General features: G+C 41.3%; 1 protein-coding gene across 1 annotated transcript in view; it reads right to left on the bottom strand.

The window, feature by feature from the left end:
- Nucleotides 1-16491, bottom strand: part of ABCA2 (ATP binding cassette subfamily A member 2) — a 696743-nt gene that overhangs the window by 163682 nt on the left and 516570 nt on the right. Inside the window, exons 25-27 of the mRNA XM_086921159.1 lie at nt 9391-9557; nt 3563-3683; nt 1322-1603 (exon numbers count right to left, since the gene is read on the bottom strand). Coding sequence (XP_086777285.1) covers nt 1322-1603; nt 3563-3683; nt 9391-9557 — 570 coding nt within the window. The remainder of the gene's footprint in view (nt 1-1321; nt 1604-3562; nt 3684-9390; nt 9558-16491) is intronic.

The following is a 16491-nucleotide window of genomic DNA, read 5'->3' as shown; positions in this document are numbered from 1 at the left end:
CGTTTAAAAACCCCGTCTCTAATTTATTTATCACAAGCAACTTGTATAATATACCTACTCGACTGTAATACGTTATTACAGCTGAATTCTGAAGTCACAATGTCTGCTGTCAGCAACAGCAACCAGGATGAAAGGCAGGTTACCGAATGCAAAGCTCTTTGCATTGCTTACAATGCTCTGCATGGAGGTGGGGCAGATTACTTTAGGTATAGTTTTAAAAAATATGAGCCATCCAGATATCTGCGCTCCTTCGGGGCAAACAATCTTACTATTTATTTCCAGGATCAAAAGGACCAACTGGGGAGGGAGAAACTTTGTGCTTTGCTCTACCAGACTCTGGAATGAACTGCCCCCCAATATCAAAGCCATGCCAAGCTTATTAGCATTCAGAAAGACACTTGAAAAAAAAATCTTTTTTTTAATTGGTTCCCGAATCCTAGCCTACTTTTGCTGAGCAAGCGCCAAGACACATCCAGGTATTCTTGCGCTCAAAAAGTTTCCTTAACATTTATAGCCACAGTTGAAGCAAGAAAAATGGGAACTGGCTTTTCCTTCTTCAGATATCTTCTTCTAACAGGAAAAAGTGATCAGCAGAAAGGAGATATTTATAGCAACATGTTTTTGCATTGTATAGGTCATTGGAGGAAAGATTTTTCTACACAATCTGAGCCAGCGCATTTTGTAATCTGAATTACATTAAACTGACTTTAATATATTTTTTGAAAAACTGCTTTTTGGTACATTTAATTTTACAGTAGATTGTCTACTTTTATTTTCTTGTCTGAAATGAGCTTGAAACGGCAAAACACCAATGATTTAAACAGTTTTGTGGGAACAGTGATGGTTTGACCATGTATTATAAGGATCGAACTACCTGCTGCTGTACAATATAAGGATATTGCAAGTCACCTCAGAGTTACATGACCTTATAAAGGAACTTGGCCAATGGCCAAGTGGAACTACTGTGTGACTTGCAATACCCTCCTCTGAGAGGAACCGGTTTTAGGTTTCTTTCATTGCTTTAGAACTCATTTTCAGGCTTCCCAACAATCTTCCAGACACCGACCCAAAATTTCAACCAACGAATATGATTATAAAACAAAACATCCATGAGCGTATTCCTCACAACACAAAACAACAGGTTTAGATGTAGACAGCAAAGCAAGTAGAAGAATATATTGCAGAAAATTCTAAGGAACCTGTGCAGCCCAAAATCTAAAAAACCAATTTGCAATTTGGCAAAGACAGAGGGGAAACAGTACCAAGCATCACATCATAGCAAAGACTAAAGGCTCTGCCTGGGCATGGCTGCATTACCAACCTTGCAAACTGAAGTTATCAGGGTCCTGCAGATTATCAAACAGGGGCGAATAGTCCCCAAAGAACTCGGAATAAGCCCCACCTTCATCGCCACGTACGGAGCCCAGCGAGGATGAGGAGCACGGTGAGGCCTGCACCAGCGGCGAACCATAGATTCGGTTACCCGTCTGCGACTTCTCCAAAGCAACTGCAGCCTCTTCTTGAAGAGTTGCCCCATTGGCATCAGGCTTGGGACAGATCTGGGGAGCAAGATGGAAAGCATCCTTTTTGGACTCTTTAATATCTGCAATACAAACAGCAGGGGTTTATTCTTTAGATCAGCTTGATAAGTGTCATTTTCATTCACATCGGTAGCCAACAGTAGAAAGAATATATTTCAAAGCTTTTGTCCTGCTTTGACTTATTTAAGGTCAATTTTAGATTACTCAATTGTTATTTCATTTCCTACACTAGGCCGGTGTGAACTTTCAGATTTTGGGGAAATCGGGGACAGGTACACAACGTTTTCAGTGTTTGGAGGACAAAGCTGGTCAAATATCATTTTTTTCAAATCCTTTTTCATAAGCGAAGGAGTTTTCAAGAGGGAAGTGCATGCTGTTTTTCCCCAAATTGTCTGCACAGGCGAGCAGCCCTTGCAGGATAGAAGAGTTCTCCCTACTGATGCACCTTTCCGAGATCTGGGACTATGGAGTATGAAGCCTGGGGCAAGGCTTCCCTCTTAATACACATAATATACATTCTACAAACATAATGGACAGACCATTATCTATATGACGGGTGATCCTCTCACTCTAGACAATAAAATTATCCTGAATTTAGGAAGGGCCACCTACAATTAGCAGAAGACTGGACAGGAGTCGGACCACTGTGGAACCTGCGCATGTTCACATGTTGCAGATGTTACTATGTGACAACATGCACACAAAAAAAAACACTGCTTCTACTACCTGCAAGTGTCAAAACTAAAAGAAGCAAAATAGATCTATTCTCTTTGAGAAAGAAAAATGATAGATTGTAATGCGCTTAATTGATGCACAGTTGTGCCCCATTTTCACCTGGTTGTTATATTTGTAACAGGTCTGCATTTTGTGGCACTCGTTTTGTGAATTCCATCACAGTTGTAGACTTCGCTCAGCTTTTTCTTTTTTTTTTACCCTCTTTAAACAAACAAGAGGTATTAAAAGATTAGCATGCACCTCAACACATTACGTAGTTATATATTTAACTTTTGTGACTAAATATCGTGAAAAACACCACCAGTGCATATATCCCAAAATCACTACGCTTTTAAAAGAAGAGTCTAACTAGAGACAAACAGTGAATAATCTGCTCCCACCTGTGTAGCTTAAATTAGAGGTCACCTGTCTTGTGGGAGTGCTTAAGAGGTATTTCTGGGGGGTTGAGAGGTGCAGAACTATCCTTTTATGAAAATTGTGTCTTAGGAAGATTTGGAAAATTAGGATCTTCCAAATTTGTAACGTGCTGATTGGCACATTTGCAGCGAAGTGCTTTTCATAGTACCTTATTGAGTACCTTCACTCGACAAGGTATTCAATACTTAATACATCCTGAATCCCCAAGATCTGATAGAACGTCTAACATGTCGACCTCCTTCCAAGCCAATCGGTGTTTACAAAAAATATTTTTCTGACAATGTCCTTTTGAAATTTCCAAAATCATTATCCAAACTTAACTGTAATTTATTGTTCACATCTCAACGATGCACAGTGGCCTGAAGCTGCTTTCAGTGTGGCTGATATTCATAACATCAAAAGGAGGCACAGATGAATCAATAAAATAAGTTTAAAGGTGTTGCTTTCACAAGAACATCTCGTTTCTTTCTAGTTGGATCTCCTCTTCAGCAAGGGGTTATTTTAATTTGGTCCACAAGCTGTGCGAATGGTTATCTACCACTAGATACACACTGGACAAAAGCCCTAACTTTTAGTAAGGCCGGGGATAGCCATCCACTAAAACACCTATTTCTGTCCACTATCTCCATAACTTTGGCTGGCTCCATAGGTAGGGCTTGTGCTGGCAGAACATAGATGGGACTCTGCCACAAGATGTTCACCAACATGGGCCAAACCCAAGCCCTCAAAACAAGGGATGTCCTTACCTCCGCTTTGCAAACACTGGAGAGTCCATGACCCATTTCAGGATAGTTTAGACAGAGCATTTATCTATCAAGACAGGGAGCCGTCTCAGCGTGATGTGAACCGCATCTCAGCGTGATTCTTACCTGCATCACTGTTTTCCAGGGATTGATCCTCTTCTGAGACTTTAAGGAATACCTCCTCCAGCGTCGTGTCCATCAGCCCAAAGCTGGTGAGATGCAAGTCAGGCAGGTTCTGCTCCAGGTGCTGTGAGGGAAGCAAAGGGAAAAAAATGTGAATGGAAGAGAACAGGTGGGCAATGATGAAGGCACGAATTAGAATAAGAGGAAAAGGTCCTGGAATTCTATCTCGTAGAGGCGGCTGGGAAGATTTCATTGTGTCTGGCAAAGTCTGCTCTACTGAAAAGGAACTGAAGCATTTGTAAAGCACAAAGACAACATTTTTGGGGTAATAGTTATGCTCTATAAATAATAAAGCTAAGAGACTGACACATCCCACAGGGCACACATGTTATGTTATGTGATTTTGCTTTTATAAGGCGCGTACAGCTACCCAAGGGCTTCCCAGCACCGCCTGAATATACACAAAAGGTGTAAGTAGGACCTATTGATTGAATAGCCAGGTTTTTAAAGATCTACGAAAGTGAACAAGACTAGTCTCATTCCTCAGTACTAGAGGAAGAGAATTCCAGAAGGTTGGGCCCAAGTATGAAAAAGAGCGACCGCCCATCCTGGTGAGTCTATACCTCGGGACCGAAAAATTTGCTCTATTTGCTGACCGGAGAGAGCGAGAAGGGATGTAAAGTTTGGCAATGGAATTCAAATATTCAGGGGCCTTGCCTATTTTTATCTTAAACATATACGTTAGAGTTTTAAATTTAATGCGGTTTTCCACTTTCAACCAGTGGAGTTCACGCAGGGAACTTGAGACCGAAGTTGTTTTCGGCATCCGGCAAAGCAAGTGAGCCGTAGCATTTTGCACAACTTGCAATTTGCGAATAACATCCTTATTAGCTCCTCAAAAAAGGATGTTTCCGTAATCCAGGCAGGAGGTGACCAAGTCTTGGATTACAGTTCTTTTTGTGGAATCAGACAGCATCCACAAGATTTTCATCAGCCATTTAAGGATGAAAAAGCAAGTAGCAGCCACCTTAGTTGCCTGGGGTCTCATCGAGAGAGGGTCATCGATGATAAAACCCAGGTTGCGAGCTTGATTGGTAGGCTGGGAGAGGGCACCCAATTCAAGGGGCCAATGTTGAGGGCCCCAAAGCTCTTTGTTCTTCCCTAAAACTAATACCTCGGTCTTCTCCCCGTTGAGCTTAAGTGAATTTACTTGCATCCAATGTGCAATTTTGCAAAGCCCAACTTGGAGAGACGAGGGCTTCGAAGATTCTTTGGCAGAAAGGGAAAAAACTATTTGGGCATCATCAGCGTAGGAAAAGATCGACAGTCCTACCTGCTCAGCAATGTGGGCTAGGGGTTTAACATAAATGTTAAATAATAAAGGGCTAAGAATCGAATCCTGTGGGACTCCATAGGGAGAGGCATAGGTCTTGGAGGCTGCCTCTGTAGAGAAAACCTGAAACGTACGGTCCAGCAAAAAATTAGCCAACCATTTCAGGGCCTGTCCAGTAATGCCAATAGATTGTAAAGTCTGCAGAAGCACAGAATGGGATACCGTATCAAATGCGGCGCTCAGATCTAACAATATGAGCGCCACAGTGTCACCAGCATCCATACGCCCACTTATCATTTCACTTACTCCCAAAAGTGTAGTTTCTGTGGAATATCCTTCCCTGAAACCTGATTGTGACCTTGTTAGTTTCCAAATGATGGGTCAGTTGTAAATGTACGTGTTTTTCCAAGATTTTGGAAAACACAGGTAGCAAGGAAATTGGGCGGAAGTTGGACATCTGGTCTGGATCGGCATTAGCCTTCTTTAGCAATGGACGAACCATCACGTTTCCACTCAAGAGGAATCAGGGCTTCTCTCAAGGGAGGCAATAAGTAACTCCCAAATCAGCTGTAAGGTAGACGGCTACATTTTTTGCAATATAGAAACAGGGAACAGGTCCCGAGGAGAACCTGATTCAATGCTTTTTAAAATATGACAGAAGAAGGTGGTCTCAAACATTCAAACTAAGTCCATCTGGGACCTCTGACTGAGATCCACTATTAGATAAGCCAGGGATGGCCCTACTTTGCTGCAAAGTGGGGATCTTAGCAACATTTAATGTAGAGTAGATCTGCTCTACTTTATTAGGAAAGAACTTTGCGATATCGCATTTAGGCTCAGAAAGGATTGGAGGAGGAGCTTGATTGACTGCACCTGAGAGTTCTGTGATCATTTTAAATAGAACTTAAGGGCAGTTTTTAGCATTACAAATAGTAGAGCTTACATAGTCAGCCCGAGCAGTGTTACAAAGAGAATGATACGTTTTAATTGACTGTTCATAGATTTGTTTAAGTTCAGAAGCATAATTCTTCCTCCAGCGTCTTTCCAACGCTTTACACTTGCTCTTTTTTTTTATACACTTAGGGAAAACCAAGGAGCTGGGGGACGATGTTCCTTTATTTTCTGTAAAGAGGAAGGAAGACAAGTGTCAACCGAGTTCGAGATTCAATTCATAATAGTATTTAGATTTATCATGGAAACCTGGTTGATAAAAGGCATAGTTTCAATTAGAGATTTATTTAAAAATTCCATGCCTAGTTTACCCCAGTTTCTTGAATTTATCCTACTTCCTAGGTTGGGTACAGTTAAGTTGGTCAGCTCCTAAACTCCACAAGAAAGTGATCAGACCAGGTCACAGGAAGAGCCGGAGAGCAGCGTATGTTGGGAATATTAGAAAAAATTGGATCTAATAGATGGCCAGCCTCATGAGTAGGACCTATATTAGAGAGCATGATGTTCATGGCCACCAAGTCGGATATCAAAGTAGTACTAATAGGTCAAGTAGAATCGTCAAAGTGAAGATTCCAGTCGCCTAAGATGGTGAAGTTAGCTGCACTAAGCAGGTAGGGAGCAACCAAGTTAGGAAATGCAGAAGGCCAGCAGGGCCAGGGGGACGATAGAGTAATATTCCTGAAAAGGAAAACTGAGGGGTTAAGGTGAGTTGAAATAACATAACCTTACTGCCATTCCAAATTAATTGATTGATTTTACACTTACACTGATTATCAAAAATAATGGCCAACCCGCCACCTGTTTTTCCTACACGATCTTGCCTTACTATCGTGTACCCGGCTGGTAGTGCTGCCGCTACATCAGGGCCTTAACTTCCATGGAGCCAGGTTTCAGTTACGAAAATTGTATCCGGGTGTACACTAATTAGGAGATCAAATATATCTGCTCTATTTTTTGGGAATGAGCGACAGTTCATGCTGAAGAATCTATATTCTCTATTCATACTTTTTACTTCTGCCCCATGGACATACGTGGGGTTACTAAACTCTGTGTGTCTCCTTTGAGATTGCGGGGTCAACATAAAGGCACATTTGTCACAGCTCCTGGACATAATTTCAGTGGAAGAGGGGTGCATCTGTATGCAGTCCATATGAGGAATGGTGCACATATTTTTCAATTGTTTGGAGGAATATGTACAGGGGCCTGATGGTATAGAATCAGGGATTCTGGCCCCTGGGCCCGTACGGGCTTGCCTTTGGCACGCCTTCAGCACGCCATTGGCATGCCCGCTGCGCGTCCGTCCCGTGTCTGTCCCATGTCCATTAAATAGCTTAATGGGCGTGCGGTGTGCAGGAAAGAGATAGTTTCGCAACTAGAGCACTAACCACCCAAAACGTGTGGCTACCCGCAGAGGCAGTCACGTAAACTGGAAGTTTTATTTGTTAACAAAGGAGTAGAACACACTCCATTAGCAACTAAAAAAGAAAAAATGTCAGTTCCCCCAAGCTGGAGCCTTTTTTTTTTTTTTTAAAAGGAGTATAACACACTCCGTGCACAACTAACAAGTGTCAATTCCCCCAATTATTTCCATAATATGGTGCAGCATCAAATGTTCTAAAATTAAAACAATTTAAAGAAATCTCAGCTAACACAGATTATTAAAACCGATTCAATGACCAACAGACCTTTCAGGCGCTGTGCGTCCGTCCCGTGTCCATTAAATAGCTTAATGGGCGTGCGGCGTGCAGGAAAGCGATTGTTTAGCAACTAGAGCGCTAACAACCCAAAACACGTGGATACCCGAAGAGGCAGTCACGTAAACTGGAAGTTTTATTTGTTAACAAAGGAGTATAACACACTCCATTTTTACACTTTATAAAGTTACAGTATAAAAATATGGTATTTCACTCTAGCTTGCCCAATAGCTCAGAAAGATCAGCCTGTTGCCACTCGCATGAAATAAATGACAAAAGGAAAGTCTGAAGGAAAATAAAATTTCTTTGAAGTTTATGAAGATCGCTTTTAAAACCCTGGGTCAACTGAGGTTGTAGCTTATTAGGTCGAATGCACAATAAACCGTACTAATTTAAGGTGGGTGCTCAAGATAGACATTTAGAAGGAGTTCCTTTCTTTTGCTACAAGTTAATCTCTCCTTTTCTTGGAAGTTCAGATTTCTTCAGCCCCACACAATACCTCGCCACCAACCAGCACCCACAGAATTGCCAGTGTGCTTAAAGATACTACATTGAATGCTCACCGCCAATCACCTCCATGACGGACTTATTGTTCCCTTCCTTGAGGAATATGGAACTCTCCTGCAAATAGGGGCCTGGAAGGCTGTCTTTAGGGAATTTATGTCCAGATTTAGAGTTTGGCTGATATGGAAAATCTGCAAAAAAGCAGAGGATGTCCAGGGCATTCAATTTAGAGTGCACAGACACCACCACAATGTAACTAAGAGGTACAAGACATCTGTGATTTGTTTGGAGGCTTTCCCATATCTGCCAAGCTCTAAATAGACCTCTTGAAATTCTCCTGTATACGACACAAAATGTAAGTTTCATCCAATTATTATAGTCTTCTCCAAATCAAATTAACTGCGACCCAGAGTGTGTCTGCGTATGTCACACTTCTAGAAGGACTTAGGTATGTAATATTCACTGTACTTTAAACCAATAGGACAGGAGACTGCAACCAGGAAACCTAAATAACGATTAAAGACAAACTGGATAGTTCAATACATCCGATTTTCAGGAGCTAACCACGATTATCATCAATTTGCCAATACGTTGTGCCCCCCAAATTCTGAGTGAACAATTCTAGTCAGCCGACGGTGCCATTACGGAGCAGTATAACCAAACTATGAAACAGACCTGTTTACTCTACCTGAAGAGCTTACTACACACTGGACCTTACCATAGATATGCGTGACTGGAAAAGAAAAATGAAATGTGTACTTTAAAGCAGTGAGCTTTTAAATGATGAAAATAAAGAGGAGAACTTTTCAAATCCTCAGCTTGAAAGCGTATCCATTGTGATTTTGTGCTGCGTGGTGTTTTCAGTTAGAGTGAACCCTTCTGCCAGCTCATGTCAAACTAAAATGTGATTACTTTGGACTGAAATTTCTTATAGAATGATTTTCATCCAGTTGCAAGTCTGAAGTTGGCATACCCTGAAAAGCGAGGGGATAGAAGCGACAAAAACAGACATTCTTTCTAAGAAAAGACATTCACTAGTCGTATGTGGAAAACCATGTCTCAGTTTTGATTTTGGATTCATACGTTTCTCCAGGTTGTGGCTACTTCAATATACCAAAAACCATATTTGTGTCAATCTGTAGTTCAAGGCATGGATTTTCCAACCCATTGTACAATGCTGCAGCTAGATGGTGACCATACAGCGGCTCAAAGTGCAGAGATGGCCTGACCTGACAGCATCTGACTCCACAAGCAGCTCCAAGCAGCTGCAGAAGATACTTTCTACTGTTGATCAATCCTTTAGACATCTGGAGACAGACCCTGTAAAAGCATCATTTCTCAGGTCTTACCTGGAACAGCCTCTCGAAGCAGCCTTTCTTCACAGCCTCGCTGGGCAGGATGTAGGAAAGCTCTGTGTTCGTGTCAGAGATGAGAAGGCAGGAGGTCACAAAGTTTTTGATGAACTGGGAGACGCGTAACTCCGAACAGGAAGAGGGGCTGTTTGTCTGGCCTGAATCTACAATAAGAAAGAACATGCGGTAAACCAAAGGCACGCCAGACACTTGTATTCATACTGAAGCAGGGGTCACAACACACACGGATTGCATTTCAGAAAGTAGCAAATATATCACAAGAACATGAAAACCACTGTGGTAAGGGAACACTGAGGTTCACACCCAATGACAATCTCCACTTTGTATCGTTCTACTCTTACCCTTGCACCGTAAGTGATCAGGACCACACACAAAAATAAGCAAACCCTATACTAGTCAGCAGTTTGTAAAAGTGAACAAATTTATACCTGGACCCAAGCCAAAACAACAGGCATAGGTGAAAGCAAAGACTTCAGTTGTGGCCAATTACCTGCTACATGCCACTGACTATCAGCCTGAGGTGATCCCTAAAATCACAGCAACATCTGTCAAGTAAAGTCTGGGGCAAGTTTTTTAGTAATGTATTTCAGAACTGCCAGAAACAGTCTTGATTCATAGCAAAGTTCCCAAGAACTACAAATAATTCTTCGCGGAAAAAAGAAGGACAACATCAGCATGCATACCGACCACACAATGAAGTGGCAACATTCACTGGCAAGCAGAATTGAGCCATAATTTACTCACTAGAATGATGTATTGAGTTGGAGGTGGGCATGGGAATTCATCTTTTAGTTGCCAACTTTATTCTTTCATCTGTAAACTATGGAACCACTTGATTTGCATTAACTTGGTTTCTTACATTGGTCATTTGCTTTTGGGGGCTGCAGTCTGCATGCATTAATGCAAGTTGCATCCCTTTACAATTCCCAGTACTATTTTACCTGGGGTTTCTACAATTTCTGCTGGCCAAAAATTTGCTGATTAGAGCCTTGGTTGTTTTTCACTACTACTTTACAAAGAATTCCGTGGTTCCTTCTGGCACATTTTTAGGCTAGGCTGCATTTAGAGACTTTAAGGTCGTTTTCACTAGGTGATTGGCTGTGAAGGCAGCATTTGTATTTACGTCCTGAATCAGACAATGTCGCCTTACAAGTCCTTATCCGCGATACTGTTTTCCAATTGCAGATACCCCGGCTACATTCCCTGCCATTGCTGACTGAACCTAATGCAAATAACAGTCAGTTCTCTTGAGGACTCTTGGAGCTTAATGTCTTATGTGGATTTTAATCTTTTACAGTATTTGTGTTTCTGGTGCAAAGTTGCTAACCGTTCACTGTGTTTGAAGTGTTAGGTGCTGCACACGTTTTGTGCAGCTTTAAGTACATTTACATATGTGATTTTGGTTTGTTCTAGTAAATGCGTGTCTGTTTCACACTTGCTATACTCCCATGAGTAGCTTCACTTTGATTCCCTGTTGGACCAATCACCCATATTAGTAATACTAATAATACCTAGCGTTTTGGAATGAGACTGAAAATGCTGTTCTAGATATGTAGAGAGCAGTTGGAAAGCTGAATGCTATGTCTAAATCACAAGACTGGATGACATTGTTAGAATGTAGTGTAACTGCACGTGGTCCAGTTGATGCCTCCAGGAGGGAAAGAAAACAGGGCTTATGGGAGACAGGAAAGCGATAGTATTCCACTAGCAATGGGATGGCAGGATGATGGACTGCATGAGCAGGAGCTGGCTGCCAGCGTGCACATAGTGAGTCGGTGGTTGGCCATGTAGATAGATGCAAGAAGTTCACCTTGGCTTGAAAGTTCAGAGAGAGGGAGTCATCCAGGTGAAGACTGCTGTGTGCATCCATGTCCAGTGTGCACCAGACTCTAGTGCACACAGGAGGAGGCTCAGGATGGTTAGCCTCCCCACTGGATGGGAAAAGGCAGAGTTGGACAAGTGGGCACTAGGCTCAACCTCGGGTAAGTGCGCTGCGGGGGATCCTGATCCATCCCCCATCCACTTTGATTTATGTAGAGACCCTGAATTTGATGAAATAGGAATCCAGGAGTGCAGTAAGCTGGACAGCATGACCGGTGCTAATCTATGAAAGAGAGAGACCACAGTCTTGATGTCATAGACCAAGTTCCCACAAATTTCAAACTACCTTACAAAGTAAATCTGATCTATGCAATAACTTTTTGTCTCAGCTTTGGTAGCTTATCTCGAGCAGTAAGCATTTTCTCAGAGAAAGAGCACATGGTACATGTGTAAAAAGGAGCATAACAACAATTAAGTTGTGCGTGACCAAACTTATTTTAATTATTCTTTTCATCTCTTTACAAACTTGAGTTAGACTTTTCAGGTCAAAATTCATGAAGTAGAAATATAATATTATAATAAGTCAAGCAACACACAGTAACAATGGGTAAGCATAATGCAAAGAATGTTGGAAAATATAATAATTACTAAAAACAAATAGGAGACAAAACTTATCACATATTATTCTAGGATTAAACTGCAGCTTGAATCAAACCTGAACCATGCGGTCTCAGTCGTGATAACTGTGTTGAACTCACAGCGAGTCACTAAAAGACACAAAAATAACAGGATACAGCACTGGCACAAAGAAGTGGAAAGGCTTATTAGTGTTCAGCCACTTATTGAGAAACTGAAGAACCACTGTAGCTGTGGTGATGGTTTCTCAAATCTCTTCAAATGTGGTGAATTTCTGGCATGTCAATGTAGAATATGGGACTAACTACAGAGAGATGTTGGTTTGAGGCATAATTTAACACTTTTGCAAGCATCCCACACATTTCCCTTTTTTTCCAGTGTGATACCCCAATGTGACGGATATACCCAACTGTTGGTCCTGTGGCCACTGTGCTACAGGATTTAAGCTAATCCTAGTGTAGCTGCAACCAGATACTGGTTGCTTGTGTTCCTCTTCAGAGTGGATCTCCAGAGTGGATCTAGCCTGACATTTAAGGCTACACTTGTAATATTGGGCATGACCAGGTCTTATTTGCACATTGCTGGCTCCAGTCTGAAGTGACATAGCGGGCAGTAACAAGGAATGCTTGACAGTGGTTGAGACTTTTGCAAATCTTCCACCCATCCCCATTTGGGTTTCAAACTAAGCTGCCAGAATTTACCTGAAACTATGGAAAAGAGACTATGCTAAACCTAGTTCAAAGCACTAAACTGGCTTACAGTGGAGGAGATTATTAAATTCAGGTTCACTGCACTGTCCACAAAGCTTACTTTGACCAAAAGACAAAGTACCTTCAGAAATTGAATCCATCTATGACTCACACAGGACCCTGTGATCTTCAGGTGCCTATTTGATTTCCCAATGAGCCTTCATAGGACTGCAACCTATGCGGGAGATCCCTAGAGCCCAAGGATCAAGGTTTTTTAATGTCTTGGAGCTTAAGACAGAGATTAGAACCAACTGCATGAGCATCAGGATAAATTTAAATATACAACTTTTCTGGCTCACCTATAAATGAAGTCGTCCTGCAAAGGTGTGGCAAAGAAGAGTATAAAAATATTAGACTAGGCCTTTAGTAAGTCGTGGTTCAGGTGGTCGTTGTTCGTGAACAGTAGTGGTTAATGAGGTTGTGGTTCTGTTAAAGGTCTTGGTTAAGGATTCATTATTTAATTCACTTGTTGTTAAGGATTCGTTGTTCAGGCGGTTTCCCGCTCTGAAATACAGTCAGCTTACACGTATTGTTTTACAAAACTCCACAAATAAATAATTGAGTCACTACTGGCTCCTAGGATGATGTGGTAGCCATATGAAGTGAATTGCGCGTATGTCAGTGCGATGGCCCAGGATGGTAGAACGGTCTACTACCTTGGTAAAGATATGTTCTGTTATGATACTTAGCTTTACTTTGTCGAATCGGTTTACATTAGTTTTTTGGAAGGCACTATCTAGCTAGCTTGTGAAGAGGACTAATCCACTGAACATCCTATTGAATACATATGCCTGTGCCGACCAACTTAACTAATATTCACTAGGTATGTCGCAAATGACGACTGTCTCTGATTGGTGCAATCATGGGATGGTGGCCTACAAGGCTCAGCAGGCCACCATACCTATAATAGGTAGAAAAAAAATAAAACTGTTTTTAAAAAGCAGCCCGATTTCCTTAAAGGGAACTGGGCTGCTTTTGTAACAAAAATAAATCTTTTTTTTTTTTAAATGACCACTGCCTACTTCCCCAGATAGATGATTTTACCCCAATTCATAAAGGGTACAAGGTCCAAAGAGGACCCCTTCCCTTTTGCCATTGGTTACCACCCCATCTTGGGAGTTGGCAACATTTGAGATGTTTGCAATATCAATTTCCAATGTGTAAGATACACCAATAACATCCTCAGAATTTCATTGGGAATCCCATTTTGGCATTCATAAAAGTTTACAGACTCCTAAAATTGGATTTGTACACAAGAAAATTCAATGTGGCAATCATAGAGTGTTTGTGCCTGGAAAATAGGTTAGTACTTCTAGCCCTTACTTACCTCTGTGAATCCTCACACCGAGCACTCCATCATAATACGTGTCATCCCGCTGACCTTTGGAGGAGCAAAAGCTGCAGAGATGTTCACTTTTCCATATCAATTTTCAACATGTCTCCCTTGCTCTGTAGGGATTGTCTTTATAAGGTTCTGATTTAGTGTCCCTGGAGGTGGTCACTATGAGGTCTGGTCTTGCGGTCCTGGACAAACTGTGGTTCATGAGTAGTACTCATGGTGAGAAATGCTGTAGCAACTGCTGCCCCTGAGCAAACCATTAGTTATAATGGGGGGGGCCCTGTGACCCTCAGAACTTGGGTTCTAAGATAGTATATACAACAGTGGTTCTGTTGGGAAGAAAAATTACTTTGTTTGCCCTAAGGACAGATTAATCTCATATGACATTTGTAATATTATTTTGAAAGTACAAATATCTAATTAACAATTAAACTAACACACCATTTTTGGATTCAATCCTGTATATTCATTATTTCATAAACCATTAGTTGTATCAAAAACCGTGCTATACATTTATCGGTGGTTGTCCTAAATAAACTTTCACAAAAACATACAATGGACTTACATGGACTGGAGTGAATGAAGATGAAACAATAACATATAATACAATTTACACAAAACCATACATGTAGACAATTAAAAATCAGTCCAAAAAATCACAATGCATTGGTTACAACCTTATTTGAATTTTCTGATTGTGGTTGGAACTTAGTAAGGACTGATGGGTGACACTACGTCGACGTTTCGACCCTATATTACGGTGCTTCTTTTTTCACAACCAGCTCGGGTCTTCCTCAGGACTAAAAAGTACTGTTGGACAACCTGTATAGATGAGGTGCCTACGTCTGTTTCTAAGACGATGGTAGGAGGATCTGTCAGCAGACAATATTCACTCCTCAGAGGTCATTCTCCTCAAACAATTCTTATACAATGAATGCATTCGATTCATCCACCAGCCGGCGGAGAATCTGGAAGTCACTTGTTCAAGCGCCGCAATGCGATCACTATTGTGAGGTTAGAGGAACGTGTCTCTCCTTCGTACTTTGTATCGAGAATATTTGAGCAAACAGCATGGGGATTTGCAGTGAAATAACTACATTACTAGGCACTAGATTCTCCTGTTACTCCATGGTGAGATAGTTAGATGTTTTAAAAAGTTTGAGGCTCACCTGGTCTTCAGTATTGTTACAGGGAGCAAAACATCCTGAGCCAAAGAGGGCCACTACCCACCACTGACTGCTGGAGTACACTTTGGCTCCATCCACTAGCTTCATGCTTTGTGTTACATGCTCCAGTGGCATGGAACACAAAGCATGAAGCACATCGAGTGGGTTGACAGATCGTAAAGTCCACCGGGAGTACAATATTAGAAAGGAAGGCCAGATAAAAAATTCAACGTGGCCAGGCTTTTCTATGCCATGCTAAGGATGTCTGCCCCTATGAATCTGCAGCAGGATGCAGCCACGTGTTGTGAATTTGTTAGTACTGCTCTGTATTTTGTATCTATCCTTAGGAGATTCTGGGGATATACTGCTCTCACTACAACTGATGCAAGAAAAAGATCCTTAACTGTCTTTGTGGAGTTATCCAGAAAAGGTAAAACTATGGCACCAGATACCAGAAGCGGTGAAGTGTTTCAAGGAGACTACACTACTTATTGGGTTCTTCATGGGTCTGTCATTTAACACCATGATTGAATAGGTGTTTGAGCACTGCTGTGCCATAAAGTTACTCAAATGTTTGCAGACATTCTACAAACACTGCAGGGAAACTTCCTTTGATATTTAGATCTACATGTCCTAAGGTGTGTGTGTGTGTGTGTGTATATATATATATATATATATATATATATATATATATATATATATATATATATATATATAGTGAACAAGGCGGACTTGTCCGCCGAAACGCGTCTAGTCGTTTTTGGAATATTGGAAATATATATATATATATATATATATATATATATATATACACATATATATAAACACACATACACACATATATATATACACACATATATATATACACACATATATACACACACACACACACACACACACACACACACACACACACACACACACACACAGACACACACAGACACACACACAGACACACACACAGACACACACACACACCCGCACACACACACACACACACACCCCCCTCTTAATATTTTCTATATATACATATAAGTGGGAGGCAGTGAAGGGCTAAGGTGTATTTGAGGTCATAGGACTGTACGTTCTCCTCCCTCTGTGTAAGGCAAGCTTTGTCATCTTCCAGTCCTATTATGACTGAGGCCGAAGTATGAATGTCCAGGAAGCTTTATATAGTCAAATGTGCCTTTATCAGATGGTTGTAGTAAGGGAACTAAGAACAGGTACAGAGATACTGATTTATATATTCAAAGAGTCCAAAGAAAAACCTTAAATATACAGCTCCCCTTGTGTTGCTACGAGGCTTCAGCATTGGCATAACACAGCTGCTTGCAAGCAGAGACGAGCCCCCCACCTCGAACAGATC

Source organism: Lissotriton vulgaris, chromosome 5 (assembly GCF_964263255.1).
Source record: "Lissotriton vulgaris chromosome 5, aLisVul1.2, whole genome shotgun sequence".
Lineage (NCBI taxonomy): Eukaryota > Metazoa > Chordata > Amphibia > Caudata > Salamandridae > Lissotriton > Lissotriton vulgaris.
This window is presented reverse-complemented; position numbering and strand designations above follow the sequence as displayed.